Source organism: Mesoplodon mirus (assembly GCF_964341445.2).
Source record: "Mesoplodon mirus genome assembly, chromosome: 12".
NCBI lineage: Eukaryota > Metazoa > Chordata > Mammalia > Artiodactyla > Ziphiidae > Mesoplodon > Mesoplodon mirus.
Genome location: NC_138988.1, coordinates 105,089,233 through 105,109,731, shown reverse-complemented (window position 1 = coordinate 105,109,731; position 20,499 = coordinate 105,089,233). Strand labels below are relative to the sequence as shown.

Sequence of the window (20,499 nt, the reverse complement as noted above, 5' to 3'; positions counted from 1 at the left end):
CACGCTCCGGTCACCAGCCTTGGCTCCGCAGTGGAGACGCTGCTGCTGGCCGTAAGGAAAAGGACGATTGTCTCTGTGTTTCAGAGGCGGCCGGCCGGCAGCAGAGCCGAGGTGGGAGCCCGTCCAAGCGCCGGCACAAGGCAGGCTCTCAGCCCTCGGGTGCTGGTCAGAGACAAACTGAGCTATTCTCTCTCCAAGTCTTATTTTGGAGGAAGAAGGATAATAGCATCTATCTCACGAGACTGCTGTGAAAGCTTGTAAAAAGTGTTAAGTAGTTTATACATTCAGTACTCAGTAAGGTCTTAAACTTGGAAATAAAGGCTAAACGTATATTTGAATGAATGGCATTTCAGATTCAGAGAAAGGTCTTTTCTTTAAAACAACAACAACTGACACATAGAGCAGGTTAAAAATAAAGGGCCGTCCTGGAGATTATGGTTTCCCAGTTATTCCCACACAGGCTGGCCGCTCCTCCAACCCACTACGGAGATGGGAAATGAGCTGCAGACACCGTCCTTTCACCTGCTGAACGCGAGCTCACGTGATTATCATGGTTTCCGCAAACGGCAGCCCTTCCCGATCAGATCAGGAGGCTTTAGCTCCTGCAGGAAGGAGGGGAGGCCGGCAGCCACCTCTTGGCGGGAGAAGGCGGTTCACGCGTGCCCAGCGCGGTCAAGCGCCGGCTGGGACCCTGGAGGCTCCCGCTGCTGCAAGAGGCCTTGGGGCGCAGAGCCAGGGCTTCCCACTCCAGATGCTGGTGACCCATCAGAGACGCTCTTGGCGGGGGTTTAGATCCCCCCACCTAAGAGAAGGGGAAGGGCGGGGCCCAGGGGAGGAGGGAGGGAAGGAGGGGAGGGCCAGCGCCCTGCAAGCCAGGAAAGACCCCACGGGAATGTCACCTAAGCCTCCGCAGCCTCTTTCAGCCCACGAGCCTCCCGAGGTCCCACACCGGGACCTCGTTAGGGCTCATTTTAGCAGGTGACTCACTTGGCTCAGCCATTGACTGATGCTTTGGTTTCCCAGAGCCTCAGGCAGGCAGTTCTCGACAATGAGGCTTTCAGCCGCCGCTCACAGCAGGCGGTGGTATTCAAGCCACCTAAGTCCTTTCTTCCAACTTCTCACTTCAGGGTTTTTTGAAGATAAGGATCAAATGAGATGATTTCTGTTAAACCTGTATTTCCTGTACAGAGTTGATACCTTCTCCAAATTACATGATTGTACAACTATTAAACTAATACTCAACTGCAGCGGAAGTCTCTGCTCAGAACGTGGAGCTATAGCCTTTTAACTCTGGCTCCTCAGATGTTGCAGCTTCTTCCTAACCCAGTTCCTCGGGCCTGGGCTCCATCTCACAGGGCAGGGGAGGCCCTAAAGCCAGCGGCACAAATGCTGGTTTATCCCTAATTCCTGGTGAGGGTCAACGCTGGAGGCCAGTGAAAACAATAGCCGTCACATCTCACAAGAAGGACTAAAGGTACCAAGAACCAACCCTGAAACGCAGTGCAGATCACAGTCAGGGGCCCGGCTGGAACCTGCCATTCGAAGGCCAGGCCTGCAGTCCAGGGCACCTCCGTTCAAAGCCAGCCTTTTTCCTGTAAAAAATGCAAATAATAATTCCTGCTCTCCTAACCGTGGTCTGACATCTGTCAGGAGAATCAAATCCAAAGATGTAAATGATAAAGCACTACACCAACACAAGAGGATAACCTTCAGGGCTTTAAAAAAAAAGGTCCCGTGAAAGCGCTTTGTATTTTGCTTTCAAACTTGAAATTTAAGATCCAGTGAAAATCAGCAAGTAATTCTTGACCCAAAGGAGGCACTATAAGAAAAAGCATATGAAACCATGAAGCCCGGGATTCTGATCTCTGCCCCTGCGCAGGTGAGCAGGACGGAGGTGCCACTGCCACGCCCGGGGGGAGCGTGGGGACTGTGTGGACCTGCCAGGAATGCAACCTGCCTCCCAGGCTCCGCCCAGGCAACCCTCACCCGGCAGCGGGGCTGCCGCACTCCACCCACAGGTGAGCCAGCAGCTGAGGGCAGACCGGACACCTGCATCCGTGCTCTGAACGTGGGCAGGAAAGGACATGGCACTTGGAGAACATCAAGATCCCGCAGGACCTCCTTCCTGCACAGAGATCTCCCACAGCTACTATCAAAACACTCTGCCTACACGTATTTAAAAACAAAGATGGATCATTAGAAAGTGAGCTGCTACTGATGAGTGTATGTGTGTGTGTGTGTGTGTGTGTGTGTGTGTGTCTGGGGGTCGGGGGAGGAGAAGGAATGGAGAGAGAAAGTTTCCAAAACAACAGAATCTGTGATGGAAATCTTGCTCTATCAAGAAGAATCCTGCATCAAATGACACTCTTGAAACCTGAGAGGAAACACAGGGAGGGTCTCACAAATACAGAGGTTTCTGAAGGAGCAGCTGTCGACGTTATCAGTCACACAAAGGGCACGTGACCTTGTGAACTAAAGCTACTCCTGCGGTTTCTAAATGTCGTCTTGTCAATCAGAGCCAATGTATCATTCTTTCTTTCTATGTTTTCCATCTGCTCAGACATCCTTCTTTTTTTTTTTTTTTTTTTTTTTTTTTTTTCCGTACGCGGGCCTCTCACTGTTGTGGCCTCTCCCGTTGCGGAGCACAGGCTCCGGATGCGCAGGCTCAGCGGCCATGGCTCACGGGCCCAGCCGCTCCGCGGCATATGGGATCCTCCCAGACCGGGGCACGAACCCGTATCCCCTGCATCGGCAGGCGGACTCTCAACCACTGCGCCACCAGGGAGGCCCAGACATCCTTCTTTTAAAAACAGGAATAAAAATAAATAAAAATAAAAATAGGACTAAAGTCTAATAATAGTAGAATCTAGAGATCATCGGGAAACTTACCACAGAATGAGAACGTATAAGCACTGCTCAGTGTTCCTTCACGGCAGCATGCAACAAGAGAGAAAACTGCTTAAACACATTTTGCTGGAATCAAGTAAATCCAACATAACTGAAACCTAAATGTGGTAAGAGCATATTCACATTTGCTCATGAGTGGAAAATGTCTTATGCTAAGTATAGGAAACAATATGTTAATAGTAAGGGGAATAAAACATCTCATATTTTCTATAAATCCGTTTTTATAAATTTTATAAAGAGCTGATCAGATAGGGAGATTCCATTCATTTCAAGTATTTATGCAGCATCTGATCTGTACCAGGCAGGTTGTGAGGCACAATTAAAAGAAGAACAAAATCCAGTCGTGCCTTCAAGCAGCTGAGAGGGACAGACACAAGATAACCAGCCACATCCCTTCCTGTGTTTGTGGAGGAGTGATTTTATTCTCCGAGATTTCAGATCTTAGATTCTGCAGGAAGTAATGAACAATGATTTAAGCTCGACCATTTTCTTTAGAATATGAGAAAATATAGCAAAAGTGATCTCAAATATTTTACATAACTCACAGATAGCGGGGGACTGCAGAATAATTTCGTCTCTTTCTTTAGGATCTTTACTAATAATTTCCAAATGAGGCTTCAGTCAACAGCGCAGACTGTTTCACAGATGGTTTCTCAGTTTTGCCTTCAGATAATTCTGCTTCTGTAAAACGTCACTTGTGAATTATTTGGGTTTCGTGGAAGCCCCATCCATGATCTTCTTTGCTAAAATGAGAGGGGATCTTCACTCAACAGTCCCCCAGGTTCATCCACTCGGGCATATTGAGATTGCAGGCAGAATACAACCACGGCCTCTAGAACGACTCGAAAGGCTACGTTGGAAAACCCTTTGGAAATTTGGTCCCAAGAGATGGTGGCTTTTGAAGATTCTTTACAATAAGGCATCAAGAACATGGAACAAAGTCAATATCCTATTTTGAAGCTATTTAACTAGCAAGTCAAGGTGTCAAACACTTCATTCCTGCACAATATCTATTCCAAACAAGAGCCTGGAGCATTGCCTGCTCCTGCAAATCATCACTAAAGTGTAGGTGACATCATACTTTCTGAGAGGCAGTTACATCCATATCACATGAGGAGTCTTGTCACTACAATTAAAGAGCCAGTTTTCACTGTGGGAGGAAGCAGACAGGAAGCGGGCGCCAGCAGGGACAGGAGGGAGGGCGGAGGGGCAGAGAAAGGACAGGGCCAGCCAGTGAGGAGGGGATGGCAGCCGAGGGACCCCTGCCAGGCACCTGAGACAAGAGTGAATGAGTTCCACCACTTACACGGTCATGTTCAGGAACTGAGCTGTGACTTGCTTGGGTACGAGTGGTTGCTTGGTGGCCTGCAGGGTGTGCTGACACAGCATCGGGGAGGGGGGTGACGGGGGGGGCAGGCTGCTGCTCATTGCGGCTAACTGCTGCCCCTGAAAAGGTGAGTGGCGTCTACACACCAGGCGCTGCATCTCCTGAGAGGGCAGCCTACCACCCTACACTCACTTCTTCCTCTCTCCACACAGACACACACACACACCTTTGCCAAGAACCACTTTTCTAATTTAAAGTCAGATGCTCAATTCTACCTTTTTAAAACACACTGAAAGTCTGATCTCACAATGTACCCACCTCCATGTTTCTAACTTATCTGTGGATGAAAACTTGAGGAATATCCATCCTAGAAGCTTCATTCGTTAACACCACGAAGTAAACAGGGCCTGCAGTTTATAGGGTGTGGGGCATGGCCGCTCCTGTGGTGTCACCCCCAACCCTTCGTGAAGACCTGGCCATGGAAATATGGCAACTACGACTTCCTGCACGTCTGCTGGGTGCGGTCTGACTGGAGAACGGGGTCAGGTACCGTTGACTCTTAGAGACGCAAACCCAGCAGGAAATCAAACTCCTCTCCTGAGTGTGAAGAAGAGATGTCCCAACAAGCAAGCTTCCCCTTAAATAAAATCTCAGGAAGTTTAAATGCATCCTTTCCTTCCAGATCTGTGTGAATTAATACCAGATGCAAAATGCCAGCAGCAGCCTGCACAAGGAGAGGGGGACTGGGACACAGCAGTCACCTCCCCAGCTCTGTCACCAGGCCCCCGTCCCCGCCAGAGGCTCCCTGCTTCCCCCCCCCCCCCCCCGCCCAGGTCTCTGTCACCTGCTGAGACCAAAGCTGTCCTGAAGGTCAACTCACTTGCCGGCCAAGGAACAGGGAGGGTGGGTGGTTCCCAGCTCATTTCCCCAAACACACCCTGAGCATCTGGGCCTCATCCAGCCAGTGGGAGGGGTGCAGGGAGAGCCGACAGCCAGCTCAGCGGCTCTGAACTGCCAGATACTCCTCCTCCCCTGGGACCACAAGTGGCAGAAAGAGAAAAGGACAGAAGGTAACTTTCTGTCTCTCTGGGAAACGGAAAGTCACCCGGATCCCACTGTTGCCCTCACTTCAGCCTAAGTCAGGGGTGTGGCTCGGGCATCAGGCCTGGGCTGGGGACCAGGCGGCCTTCACCTCCGTGGTCACCTCGGCTTCGAGCAATCGCATCCCCTCAGCTCCCTCGTCTGTAAGAGGAGGACGGACTCACCCTGTCTGGAGGGTTGTGCACATTACAGAAGACGATGGATATGAAGTTTCTGGCATGTAATACGTGCGTAACATTTGGCAATTATTCTTATTTTTATTTCTGAAAGTAGCTTTTTATTACTAATCTGGGCTCCCTGACCAAAAAGAAAAAAAATTAAAGGAATATATTAAAATTCAGATGAGTCTCCAAACTTCTCCCCTAATAATGTGGAAGTCCCCGGATTGCCTCTAGGCCAGGTTTCTCTTCAGGAGCATCTGTCCTGTCAGCGGTGCGCAGTAGAGCCTCATGATATGTTTAAATGGCTTTTTGCAGAGTCCTGAAAAGAGCTCAGACTCGGGTCTCTTGATTGCCTGTGCATCCCAAGAGCCAAGGACCATCCGGTAGGTGGAAAAGCTTGAAGACTCCAGTGGCCTAGCCCTTAACAATAACTTATCTCTCAATCTTTTCTGGCTAATTCTATCAAGGTGCAACCACAGTGGGACCTCATTGGCCAAACGGCTACTGTTCATTTTATTTAAGCTCAGGGCACCATTTCCCAACTCCGCACTGCTAGACGTTAATGTCCACTTTTCACTAGAAGGGGGGCAAGGTAAGATGTGTTTGGAAAACCCTCTACTACTCCCAGCAGGCCTAGTGCAGGCTCACATATGCTAAGTTCTGAGAAGGTGGTCTTATATATAGAAAAGAAATCTGCTGACCTTTGTGCAATATAGCATTGTTTTGTCAGGAGGGGTTGGCTTTGGGCAGGGTCATTTGTAGCAACTAGAACCACGGCCATGGGAGATGGTCCACAGAGGTGCTGAAGGAACAATGTTCCAGGCACTGCCGGCGCACGGCTGGCTGCCTGAGCTCACCCGGACGTGGCACACCGCGCTGCGTGCTCTCGTGAATACGAGCCGATGCTCCGAGTTCATGACCAGTTCATGACGGGAGTCAAGCGTGAGAATAGGCTGCGGTCGGGGCACAGAAATATTTACGAAGGTGAAGGTATTTTAAAAGTTTGACTTGTCAACTGACCTTATCCCGTAAGAAATGCAGAGTTTTGAAAACCTGTGTGTGTGTAAATTGTGTATTTATGGCCCCGAGCCATTAGCGCTACAGCAATGTTTAAATAGTCACTTTTGTCTCAAGACACAACAATAACTGCAGATGTTAAGTACAGGACCTGGGTGGTGGGTACATGGCTGTTCACCGTAAAAGTCATGCAACAATTCTGCATCTTTAACAATGTTTCCAAGAAAATCATACAAAAGATGTAACTGCACGTGACTTGTTTATTCTAAAGTTACCATAGAAGTTAATATCGTTTTTATATTCTTCATTTCAAGTTGAAATACCTCTTACCCACTTAAATAATTTTTAAATCACTTTGATCTAGGAAACAAGACTAAGAACAGAAGTTAGTGAATCTGAATCAGCAACAGGAAATGGCTTTCTATAAATTGTTGGAAAAATGTTTACAAGGAAGAGATAGATTCTCATCAGGGATGTATAGCACATTAATGCTGATTTTTAACAGGACGGCTATTATGTCCTTTTCACAGATGGATAAATTGATGTATAAAACCTTGTTAAGACTCAGGCTCACTGACCCAGCTGGGATCACCTACACCCAGTCTGGCAAACGCTCTCTACTCTTCATCATTAAAATTCATCCATAAATAAGAACGTATTAGTCACTTAATCTAAAGATTTACAAATACAGCACGTTTACGTATAAATGAGAGGGATTACATAATTAAAGCACATGTAAATGAGATGCTATTATAACTTGTTTGATCTGTGCTGGCCAAGGCTTCTTTACTCTAAAGCGCCAGGATGCAGATGTGTTTTAAACAAACAATGCTTCTCATTTTTCATGCTTAGCCTTGTTGATTTTAATTTTGGCCACATCTACTTTTACTCCTAAGTCTGTGAAGTAACCTCATTTTAATATATTTAGAAATGCAAAGGATGGTAATATTTCTTAAAATGGAGATAGCGAAATATGGATTCTTAGTTAATGATGACACTTTTTTAGAAATCATGAAATGTCAACTTCTTTCAGAACCCATTAAGTGAGCAAATGCTTTTTAGAGCATCAACATGGGTTACTGTCGGAGCCAAGGGAATCCTTAATATGCAAAACCCACCTGTATTATGGAACAAATCAGGCTTTGAACGCCAACGAGAATGACTTAACTTTGTATGTGTGTTTGTGAAATCTGAACATGTGACACTCTTGCTGAAAAGCCAGAACCTCTCAACCCTCACGTCTTACTCTCCCGGATACCTTGGCTCCTGCGGTTGCTGTACTGACACATCTCGGCAAGGAATCTTCAAAATGACATCATTTGAGAAGACCTTTTTGAGGTCTCTGAGCCACAGTGTTTCTGAAATACTTTCCTGTTAAACAAATACAAATGTGGGCCCTTTGTGCCACGGTTGTGCAACACCCAGGAGCAGTGCTACCCTGGGCATCTGGGGATCAGTTGACAGCACGGTCCTTCCCGCAGACCCACTGATCACAAAAAATTTTGTTCTTACTTATGTGTTTACGTAACAGTCTCATGCCTTTTTGTTGAAGTTTTCTGGCCTGTTTTCAAAATGTCATGTATCTTTTTCCCTGATTGAAAAAGTTTATACATATTCATTTCAATATATGGAAAATACCGAAGTATACAGAAGAAAATAAACATAACCAAAAATAAGTATTACTAACATTTTGATATACTGTTTCTCACACTATCAAAATCTATTTCTGAGTTCCAATAACAAACCTCTTTTGTACCCCAGTGCAAAAATATAAAATAAAATAGAATGAAATTTGATCTATTTGGTTCCCGAAACTGAAGAACAAGACTTTGGATAAAGATGGATACCTACAGAGCCTTCTGTGTAGCTCTAAGTAAATGCAGAAGCTAAAAGGTTATACACCAAAATGATATTATTGAAAATATAATGCACTTATTTTTACAAAACTTGCCTCATATTTTTAAGAAGGTAAGACCATATAGGTCAGACAAAAGAAAGTTTCAGCTTCTCTTGTTAACATCTCCTTTCTCCCACTTTCTTATTACTTCTGAAAGTATGGTCTTACATATTTTTAACGAATGTTCTTAAAATATATCCAAGGGCGACTATCATAAAATGCTTCATTGTATTTACAGTTTAGAAGAACACATTTAAATGATCTAAATGTTACGTTGTTCAAAATTTTAAATCAGAAAATTTTTTTGTCTGTAATATAAATCAGAATTAGGTGTTTAAGTATGCAACATTTTAAAGTATTACACACAAAAATAATAACACTCTGAAACTGACCTCTGGGTTAGCAAGGGAACTGCTTGTTTGCTTAGGAAACCAGATCCGGTTTCCCAGAGAGGCATCATTGAGGACAGAAATAGTCTCCCGAGCACAGGAAATCTGTAAAAGCACCTAAACAAGGACCGGCAGACTCCGGGACAAACACAGTGTCACCAACATGCTCCTTCACGTCTGGCCACAGAGTCACCATGGATCTCTAAAAGCATACGAAGGCCGGCAAGGTAAGAGGTAGTAATTTGTTTAAAGAAAAATCATATTACTTATATATGTAACATATGTAACCCAAACCAAAACCTAATGTGCACATAAATGCCAAGACTGAAAGTCTGAATCCCCCTTTAACTACACCCGTTGTTCTGCAATAGCGGTGTTATTAGCAACTCTCTCTTTGCTCTTTATTTAATGGACACAATCACGGGTGTGAGTCACAGGCTACCACGCGCACAGGGTACTAACCAGAGTCTGAACCAAGCACTCTGTAAGAACAGCACTCTGGAGTGATTAGTAGAATAATGTAAATCTGAAGGTCTTAGGTTATACAGATTGAGATCAGGCAGTACTTCCTGCAGGTCTGAGGACGAGTTCTGTTATAACGAGATGCTCTCACGGTCAGTTACGTGTGTCTTGGGCAGGGATGAGGGAGTGGCACGAGGAAGACGCTTTAGAAAGGAAAGAACACCATTTACTTTTTATCCATCATCCAGACCACTGACCGGCACCTTCATTTTGAATGATTAGAAGAAGGGTCCTGAGAGGCTTCCCCCTTCCAGGGGGGTGCGGGACGGCCTGCACACACCGCTCACCATCCAGCCGGGAGGGGGCACAGTGGGAGCTTCAAGACATCTGCATTAGCACCAGCGTACCTGCCGCCACCCCCAGGAGAGCTCTCCCCGAGGCCTGGCATCCGGATGCCAGTGGATACAGGCACTTAAAGACCAAAACGCGAGGGTCCCTACCTCCACGTAGTCCTTGGCGTGGCCCCAATCTCGTTTGGCATCCAGATTCCCCAAGCTGAAGCATTCCAGTTGTCCAAGGTAAATCTTAGCTACTGACCGGCTAATTTTTCGAGTAACAAAATTAGCTCCTAAAAGAGACAAAAGATGCATTATCAAGTCGAGTGCATTTGACATTTAACAGTTTGGTGAACCAAACACAATCTCAGCCTCTGGGCATTTCTTTCATTCTTTTCCCCCCTTTAAAATAATAATAAAAGAAAAGAAAATGAAAAAGACCATTAACTGTCATTCAGACAAGCTAAGGAGCTCTCACTCTGAGTGTCACATCAGCTCCACTGCCATAACAAACATTTGTCTTTGGGGGACGTCTTGGCATTCCTCATTTGCTGCTGTAACATGCGATCCAGGCACCCAGCCAGAGAAAAGCTCTCGGAATGCCAGTTTTTAAACAGAAAATTCAACAGGGTTGGACGAAGGGAAATGCCAGAATCAGACCACCCTGATTTTTTCAAGAACATAAACATCATATACTCCTATTAATAAAACTATTTTGGGGTTCACGGGGAGAGAGAGAGGAGAGCAACTTAGCTCCCAGGGTGTAACTAAAGAAAACGAAGAAGAAATGCATAAGTGGTGATCACCCTTATTTAGAAACCTGCACAGCCATCCAGTGCTAAGTCATAAGTTTCTAGACTATCTGTACTTACTACAGTGCCACCTTCTAATTTCATCCAAGTGTCAGCTTCAGGATAGGATTCCTGAATTCTGTATAAATATTTTGATATGATTGGATGAAAGGTGTCATAAACTAAAGGAGTGAAATTGTTTTAAAGTTCTCTGGTCTTCAATGAAAGCTTCTGTCCACTTTTAAAAGATCACAGAGAAGGACAAAATCACAAGGCACTTCTGAGATACGTTTATCTATAACCCCTGTATCTAGGTAAGGTTATCACAAAGCACCAGGTAATGCCAAAATCTCAAGGTAATTAACAGGCACATGAGCTAGTCAATAATGGCTTCAAACAGTTTAGACACTACCATCATAATTTATCACACAGCAATAACTTTAGCTTTGTTCTTTTGCATAAGAAACAGGGAGGCGAATGTTATGAGAAAGCTTGGGCTTCTAGAGAAACTGGCACAGAGATAAGGGGAATTTTCTAAATTGGTTTTCTCAGTTTTGGCAAGAAGATAGCCCCGTACAAGTTCAAACACGTACTAGACTCACTTATTACACAAACTCAGTAGACACATTTCAATGCCCTATCATTAAAAGTGACAATAAGACTTCCATGGAAATCCAAATTTTCAGTTTCTCTTCGCATCTGATAGAGTACTTGAAGAAGTCCAGTTTCAAATTTGCAGGGCAGCTTATAAAACACAAGCGCTCCTTCAAAAAAGAGCCTTTGAAAATGAAGTATTTATCAGGCACAATCCTTCTCCATCTATTACCGACTAGCAACTTTTTATTTTCTATTAATTTAAATTTATAATTAAATTTAGACTTGATGCCTATCTTTGTATTTTAATGTCAGGACTAAACCATCATGCCAAAATTTACTAGATAAATTTGTGATGCCAAATCATCAGATGAAGCTCCCAACATCAAATAGCTCAGATTATTCTATTTACCAGTAAAGTAATGCTTAGGGATGCAGTGGAAGCACTGACGTTGTTCCAACATTCGACTCCGGCCTGCTGTTTATTCCCTCAACCAGCACCAAGTGAGCACCAAGCAGAAAGCCCCGAGCAGGGGCAGCAGGGAGTAAAGAGGAGGCCCCCCTGCTAAAGTAGCCCAGAGAGGGAGAGATGGACAAAGCAATCCCTGCTGCCAGAAGTGAGATGGCAGGTCTGCAGGGACGAAAAGAGTCAGGGCCCCGTATATGATGCCGCACTGACCACAACCCCACCCCTCTGATGAGCAACCCACGAGCTAAGAATTATTACCCGCATTTTGTAGATGATGAAGCTGAGATTCAGAGAAGCTGTGCAAACTGGCCCTTCTAACCCAGTTGTCCAATTTGGTCTGTGTGGCTGCAAAGCCCAGGCTCTCACCTCCCAGCACTTGGAATGGCATGCTAGGGGGTATGGAGCATTTCTTCTCTAGATCCAAAGTGATCTTGGATACCTAGTCAGTTACTTGAAATTTCTAGTTCTTAGAACTTAATTTTAATGTTTTTATTTATAGCAGCTTGATTGAGATGTAATTCACATACCATACAATTCATCCATTTAAAGTGTACAATTCCATGGCTTTTAGTGCATTCAGACTGTGCAGCCAGCCCAACAATCAACTTTAGAACATCCTCATCACCCCCAAAAGAAACCTGTACCCTTTAGCCACCCCGCCCCATCCTCCCCCAGCCCCCTGGCCCTGGGCAACCAGTCATTTAGTTTTTTGTCACTAAAGATTTGCCTATTCTGAACACTTCCCATACATGGAATCATATAATATGTGGTCTTTTGTGACTGGCTTCTTTCACTTAGCCTAACATTTTCCAGGTTCATCTATGTCACATGAATCAACCCCTCCTCCCTTCTTTATGGTTGAATACGATCCCATTATGTGGATACAGCACATTTCATTTATCCATTCATCAGTAAATGGACATTTGGGTTGTTTCCATTTCTGGCTATTGTGAATATTGCTGCAGTGAACACGGATGCACAAGTTTCTGTGTGGCGATTATGTTTTAATTTCTCTTGGGTTAGACAGCTACAGATGGAATCACGGGGTCACAGGGCAGCTCTACAGTTAACCTATTAAGGAATTGCCAGACTGCTCTTCACAGCAGATGCAGCAGGTCACAGCCCCGCCAGCAGTGGACTGGGCCAACAGTCCCAGTTATACTTCCATCTTTTTGATGACAGTCATCCTTATGGGTACTAAGTCTCATTGTGGTTCTGATTTGCATTTCTCTGATGGCTAATGACTTTAACCCTCTATGTTCTCATGTACTCATGGGTCACTGGTACATCTTCTTTGGAGAGATGTCTATTTGGATTCTTTGTCCAATTTTTAAAGTGTGTTACTTGTCTTCTTAATACTGAATGGTAAGAGTTCTTCATACGTTCTGGATCCAAGCCCTTTATCAGATATATGATTTACAAACATTTTCTCTCATTGTATAGGTTATATTTTCATTTTCTTAATGGTGTCCTTTGACACACACAAGTTTTTTTTTTAGTTATTATGAAATTCAATTTGCCTATTTTTTTTTTTTTTGGTTGTATGAGCTTTTGGTGTCATATCCAAAAGGGCTTCGCCTAGCCCAAGGAAGGTCTTGAAGAGTTTCTCCTATATTTTTTAATGAATGGTATCGATTTTGTTCTTACCTGTAGGTATTTGACCCAACTGTAGTTAATTTGTGTGTGTGGTTAAGATGTAAGGGCCCAACTTCATTCACTTGCATGTGGATACAGGGCTGTCCTGGCACTATGTGTTTGCTGAAAAGGTTATTCTTTCTCCTGTTTGAGTTGCCTTATACCTTTTGTCGAAAAGCAATTAACCACAGACGCATGGGTTTATTTCTGACTTTCAGTCCTATTCCAATGACTGAAACACCTATGTTTAGGACAGTACCACACCTTGTTGATTACTATAGGTCTCTGGTAAGGGTTCAAATCAAGAAGTGTGAGTCTTCCAACTGTGTTCTTCCTTCAGACTGTTTTAGCTATCCTCAGGCTCTTGAACTTCCATACAAATTTTAGCATCAGCTTGTTAATTTCTGCAAAAAAGCAACCCGGGATTTTGTAGGGATGATGCTGGATCTGTAGGTGAGTGTGGGGAGCGCTGCCCGTCTCAGCAACACTTCGTCTTCCAGCTCATCAGCACACGGGGTCTTTCCAGCGATCTGTGTCTTCTCAAACTGCTTTCAGCAACGCTCAGTAGTTTCTAGGGAATACGTTTTGCACTGCTTTTGTTAAATTTGTTCCTAAGTATTTTATTCCCTCTGATGTTATTATAACTGTAACTTTCCTTAATTTCATTTTCAGATGCATTTTAAACATTATTACTGCCACCATATGCTTCGTTCATTCCTGGGAGAGGCTTAAAACGATTTTTTTCTCAATGTGTTCTCTTCCTTTTCACTCCTTATCACACAAGACTGCTGTTTTCTGGAGAGAACTATAAGCACATCATGACACACGAGGGCTGGGGCCGTAGCAGTCACTGTGCCCGGCCGGCAGCCTGACCCGAGCCGCCTCCCTCACCTGCCCGCCTGGGCTGTCACCAACCCACCTGCCATGCAGGAGGCGTCCCTCCCCAGACTGGATCACCTGCGTGGTTTTGCTGTTCCAGCACACTCCAATTATGGAACTCCCATAATTATGTACATAGATACTTGATCTCTAAGAGCGTTGTACTACAAGCCTGTAGCCAGGAAGAAGACCGAGAAATGGAAAGTCTGCCCAGCGAAACGACCGAAGGCTGCTGGTCACTGGCTCTGCTACACAAACCATGTAACAGTCTCTGCACACCACAGGACAGGAACACCTGCCAGGCCAAGTCACAGGGACACCCGATCAGAGGTCAGGGCGCTGCGGACCATGAATCACTACAGACACAGACGGAATTAATATCATCACGTCCTTGTTTGTAAAACAAGGATAGTAACAGTACTTACCATGTAGGTATGATGTTTAACTGAGAAAATCTAGGTAATGTGATTAGCAAGTTCTCAATAAATGTTACCTATTATTACAATTATTACATTACAATGTTAATGGTACCTGTAATTAAGCCTCAATGAAAAGTTCAGATTTCTTAGTTCTTTTATGACTAAGTCTCTTAATTCTCTGATTTTGAATGTCTGAGATTGGAAACAGATCTAAATAAACAGCCAGAGGCAGGCGTGTGGACTTACTTACACACCCAAAGCACTAATAAACATTTCTAACCTCATAGTAGGTTACTTTTTCAAGGTAAACTCATTAACCAAGGAAAATAGAATATCCATATAAATGTATACTAATAAGAAAGAGGCCTGGGCTTCCCTGGTGGCACAGTGGTTAAGAATCTGCCTGCCAATGCAGGGGACACGGGTTCGAGCCCTGGTCCGGGAAGATCCCACATACCGCGGAGCAACTAAGCCTGTGCGCCACAACTACTGAGCCTGCACTCTAGAGCCCACGAGCCACAACTACTGAATCCTGTGCACCTAGAGCCCGTGCTCTGCAGCAAGAGAAGCCACTGCAATGAGAAGCCCACGCACCGCAACAAAGAGTAGCCCCCGCTCGCCACAACTAGAGAAAGCCCGCGCGCGGCAACGAAGACCCAACGCAGCCAAAAATAAATAAAATAAAACAAATATATATAAAAAAAGAAAGAGACCAATTAAAACGGGTTTTAGGGCTTCCCTGGTGGCGCAGTGGTTGAGAGTCCGCCTGCTGATGCGGGGGACACGGGTTCGTGCCCCGGTCCGGTAAGATCCCACATACCGCAGAGCGGCTGGGCCCATGAGCCATGGCTGCTGAGCCTGCGCGTCCGGAGCCTGTGCTCCACAACGGGAGAGGCCACAACAGTGAGAGGCCTGCGTACTGCAAAAACAAAAAACAAAACAAAAAAACCAGGTTTTAGTCCAAATATTGGCTCTAAGATTGAGATCATGAGTTTTGCTAGCGTTGACAGAATGAAAAATACAGAACTTCTGTTTTGGCAATACAGCAAACAAGAAAAACTGCCACATTAAAAAACACCAAACTACGCTGGATAAAATACTATTATTATTTATTTAACTTCAAAGCTAAGTCTCCAAGACTGCCCAAGTCATGGTGGGCCCAGAGGGGTCAGGGCTGGCAGCAGGGCGGAAATGCCATCTGAAGACCTGGAAACAGCTTCATCTTTCATTTCCAATCTGAGGCAAAGGGTGAGGGCATTCAGGTAGATTCTGGAAGTTACACGCCCTGTGACTCATGTTTAATTCTGTTACATGTATCAGTGCTATGACCTTAAATGTCTTAGCGTCTCAGTTGTCTTATCTATAAAATGGGTTAATAATCAATACTAAGGATCAAATGAGATACTAAATTAAAAGGCTGTAGAATACTGTATCTATCAGTCATAAATGTGTATTGTCTTGGATATTTTTACTGTGATAAATCTTCTAAAATAGTAAAGCTTTTTTCTCATGAATCTCTCTTTATGTGACATTCTCCGCCGTTAACCCAAGGCTGGGGAAAGGTGAGAAGAGCTACACCAGACAGTGAAAAGGACCCAGGTAATACTCATCCCTATCATTCAAAATAGGATTCTGGAACAAGACAGCAAGTGTGAAAGCAAGGCTTCATGGGAAAGTAATTTTCTAGGTAACTTTAGTGTAGCAGAGACCAGTGTGGTCATGGCCCAAAGTCCCTCCCATGGGTGATGCCCTCCGGCTCTGGGGCAGGGCCAGACCTGTGTCCAGGCGGGAAGGACGGGAGGGGCGGCTCCAGGGCTCGTGGGGAAGGACAGCAGAGGCAGGAGAGTCTCCAGGTGAATGTAGCCTCTGGGCTGCGATACCAAGCAGAGCAGATTGAGGACATGGCCAAGGAGAAGTCTGTGCCATGCGTCCTGTGGAGTCTGGGGAGCCCTCCGAGGAGGCCACCTGGGCCTGACCAGCCTGGGGCGGCTGCACCAGGGACACTAACGAGATGAGCAGGGGTGGAGGCCCTCTGCCTTCACCGGTGAGCCCAGGCGAGGTGGACGTCAGACCACCCGGAGGGGACCACGAGTCAAGACGAGGCAGTGGGTCTGCAGTCCACAGAGCCAGACACGGGCACAGCAAGGAGCCCAGGAAAGAGAAGGCCCTGGACCGACGGGCGGCAGACACAGGAAGGGCCCGGCGGAGGCCACGCCACCTGCTCGGCCACCAGGCGAGGAAGCAGCTGAGACCAGCAGGCCTGCGGGCAGAGAGCTGAACCCGGGCCTGAGGACACCAGGGGCCCCCGCCAACACGAGGTCCAACCGGCCACATCCGCGTCCCACAGAACTGGACACCACCTCCCAGAGACCCAGGGGAGGACGGCAGGCCAGAAAACCCGGCTTCAGAGTCATACTAGGGTAAACAGAACTACAGAAAGTATAAATTTAACGGTGACTGCACTAACTTCCTCTGGCTGCCATAACAAATCACAAAAACCAGGCGGCTTCTGTAACTTCTCACAGTCTGCAGGCCGTAAGCCTGAGATTCCGCGGGGCCACGTTCCCTCTGGGCAACCCAGGGAGGAAGCCTTTCTCTGCCTTCTGTGTCGGGGCTCCTGGTCCCCCTGGGCCGTGGCTGCATCCCTGCGTCTGCACACCACCTCCTCTTCCAGGGTCTGTGTCGTCGCCTCTTCTGTTTCTTATAAGGACACCAGTCATGTAACCGAGCGGGACCCCATGGGGCCCTCCCAGGACACACGCCCCCCGCACATGCTCTGCTGCAGCTTCTCTCCGAAGTACCCAGATCATAGTATCTCAGGCGTATTTTCTGAGGTTTTCAGATGGTGAAACCACCACCAAGTGGAAGAAATTAACTACTTGTTGATCCTGAGCACAGAGCCCGGACGCGGCGGCTCAGAGAATCGTGCACGAGCTGATCACACACGCTGGACGCCCCTCCCTCACCTGTCCTTTAAGCATGCTGGAGCCCTCGGGGAGTTCGGAGTTTTCTGGGCACAAGCCACTCGCTCTCCTCGCTCGGCCCTGCAATAAACCTTTCCCTGCTCCAGACTCCGACGTTTCGGCGTGTTTGGTCTCACTGTGTGTCGGGCACAGGAACTTCGTCCAATGACAGTCACTGGATTCAGGATCCACCCGTGCCATCCAGGATGATCTCTCTTTGTCTCTAGACCCCTCACTTGATCACATCTGCAAAGACCTTTTTCTAAATAAGGCCACATTCCCAAGTTCTGGGAATTAGGATGTGGGCATATCTTTTTGGGGCCACCACTCCACCTGCTGTAAGAATTAAGGATTAGAACATTTGAAAAAATATGATGAAACGTGAATCAGGCATTGTTAGATTATTTTTTTAATATAAATTTATTTTTATTTATTTATTTTTGGCTGCGTTGGCTCTTTGTTGTGGTGCGCGGGCTTCTCATTGCGGTGGCTTCTCTTGTTGAGGAGCACGGGCTCTAGGCACGCGGCTTCGGTAGTTGAGGCGCATGGGCTCAGTAGTTGTGGCTCACAGGCTCAGTAGTTGTGGGGCACGGGCTTAGTTGCTCCGTGGCACGTGGGATCTTCCCGGACCAGGGCTCGAACCCGTGTCCCCTGCATTGGCAGGCGGATTCTTAACCACTGCGCCACCAGGGAAGTCCCAGATTATTTTAATGTCATCTTAAGGGTAATTATATATCTTTCATGAGCAAAACTGTCAAACAGAGACTCTAGCTGTAATAGATTAAAGGTGATAAAATAAGCTTCCTCTCAGTTTTAACTCTGCTAGTTCACTTCGGTTACTTTGAATAGCTCCCCGCTCTTTTTTTCAGAGGATACACATTTATTTATAATTTTGGATTGGAAATGCTGTGCATATTCCCATATTTACCAATTTCCTTTCTCATCCTACCTTCTTGAATCTTTCTTCTGACATAATTTCCTTTCTTCTTAAAACGCATTCTTTAGAAGTTCCTTTAAAGCAGAGAAATTGGCTTGATTTTGAAAGATAGTTTTGATAATTATACAATGCCAGGTTGAAAATTATTTTCTCTTAGCATTTGGAGGTACTAATACACTACCTTCTGGGTTCCATTTTTTTGCTCCGGATAAGAGTGTAGCCAGTGTAACTGTCATTCACCTTTTTTCCTCTCGTGAGATTAAAGACACTTCTTTGTCTTCTGCATCCTGAAGTTTCAGGTCCACGTGTCTAGATGTGGTTTTCCGCTTGGTGTACACGTGTTCCTGTATCCGTGCAGTACACGTACCTCTTCACACACCGCCTCTTCTTCGCTCTAGTTTCTTCTTTCTATTTCCTCCTGGGAAAGAACGTTAGACCTTCCCACTTTACCTGCCAGTCTGTTAATTTCATTTTTTATTATAATTTCCCTCTCTTTGTCTTCTCTGCAATACACTGGGTAACTTCCTTAGATCCATTTAACTTTCTTTTAGCAGCCTAATATTTAAGTCATGCATAGAATTCTTTATTTCAATAATTTTTCATATGTAAAGTTCTCTCTGCTTCTCTTTCAGATCTGCCTATTTTTTATATTCTGTTGTTGCTTATTTTTTTATGATTTTTAATTTTATTTATTTAAACATATCCTAGTAATTGTATCTTCTAATTTGATAATCCTAATACTTAAAGTCCTTAGGGGACTGATTTCTTGTTTTATCTGCTGACTCTGAGTGACGGTGACACTGCGAGTTCGAGGTTAGTCACCTCAGTCTGCTGGAAACCAGGGGACACGTCTGAGAAGAACAGTCTCCTCCCGAGAGGGTCTGGCTTGTTTCTGGTGGGGACACAGAGACACTGCCACCTACTACAGCCCCAAGGTAACACGTTCTGCTCCCCACTTCCACACTAAGGCCCCAAGCTGAACCTTCCAACTAGAGAGGCTGGGCGGCCAAGAGGCCTATTCAGGTCACCGCTTCCCACTAAGCCAAAAGAACTGTGCAGCGCTTTGGTGTCCCTAGTGGTCCCCGCCTACCAGTGGGCACGGCTGCCAGGAAGACAAAGACAGACCTAAAGAAATAAAGAAACTTGTTTCCTCTGCACATCTGGATATAATGTGAACAACTGTGCCACCCTGGACATATTTATTTTTATTTTCATGTCAGACATTCAGAAAAATTTGATTCTTACGTTTTCTTTTCTATGGAGTACGTCTGTACAATGAATGCATGTATATAAAAATATACGTAAAAACCTGAAATTTGTCCACTGTTTTGCTCACACTATTTCTCTGACTCAAATACAACTATTTGTAATGATTTTTTTCACACACCAGGCAAACTATACTTATGAAATTCTGACCCACAAGATCACCCTGTTTTTGTGGACCTTCCCCCTGGGCCTCACCTCCCCTGAGGCCCGATGACCAGGACCCACTGAGAAGCCAGGCAGCAGGACACACAGGCTCAGAGAAGCCAGAGCCAGATGCTAATACCCTGGCTTTGTTCCCAAGTCTAATCCTCATCGTGTGCATGTGTATATATACACATGTTCCTTTTCTGTTAAACTTTCTACTCTAATATCACAAAGCACCCACATAATTCCCCTAAGTCAAATATCTTCTAAAACAAAAATTGAAGGAAAAGGTGAACTGACAAATTTTACAAAACATATACCTTGAATTACCAGCATTAAACTTTAAGATGTGAATAGTAGCACACTTACTAAAATTAAAGAATTAGATCATCTGTTAAAACACAATCTCTGCCACAATGTTATCACTTTAACAGACTTTTTTTTTTTAATACAAAATTCAACACTGGACAGTGGCACCAAGGGCAGAAACGCCAAGGGAGACCCAGTGAGCCCCCCCGGGGAAAACTCTTCTGCTCGTCCCATTAAACAAAGCGACTTCTTTTCAGACGTGTGTTTCACGCTGGTCCTGCAGTCACACTGTCCAACTCCTAAGAGGCAAAGAAGCGCTGAGCGTGGGGCGACTTTAGTCGGGACGTGTGCCCATGCATGCACGCGGCTGTGTATGAGCACACACGCAAACCTGCATAACACCATCCCTTCAGCACCAGACAGCATGTGAAGTGACCGCAATTCCTCTAATAAAACTTCTATTCCACTGCCCAGCACTTCATCCAAAAGCTTTCGAT

At 45.4% G+C, this 20,499-nt stretch overlaps 1 protein-coding gene across 6 annotated transcripts in view; it reads right to left on the bottom strand.

Moving 5' to 3' along the window:
- Positions 1-20,499, bottom strand: part of GMDS (GDP-mannose 4,6-dehydratase) — a 499,050-nt gene that overhangs the window by 248,428 nt on the left and 230,123 nt on the right. For 4 of the 6 annotated variants that reach the window (XM_082638227.1, XM_082638229.1, XM_082638228.1 and 1 more), the window contains one exon: positions 9,762-9,889. In XM_082638227.1, coding sequence (XP_082494353.1) covers positions 9,762-9,889 — 128 coding nt within the window. Of the gene's footprint in view, positions 1-8,009; positions 9,002-9,761; positions 9,890-20,499 lie in introns of those variants that run through there. The other 2 variants (XR_014295491.1, XM_082638231.1) reach the window with 2 other exon arrangements.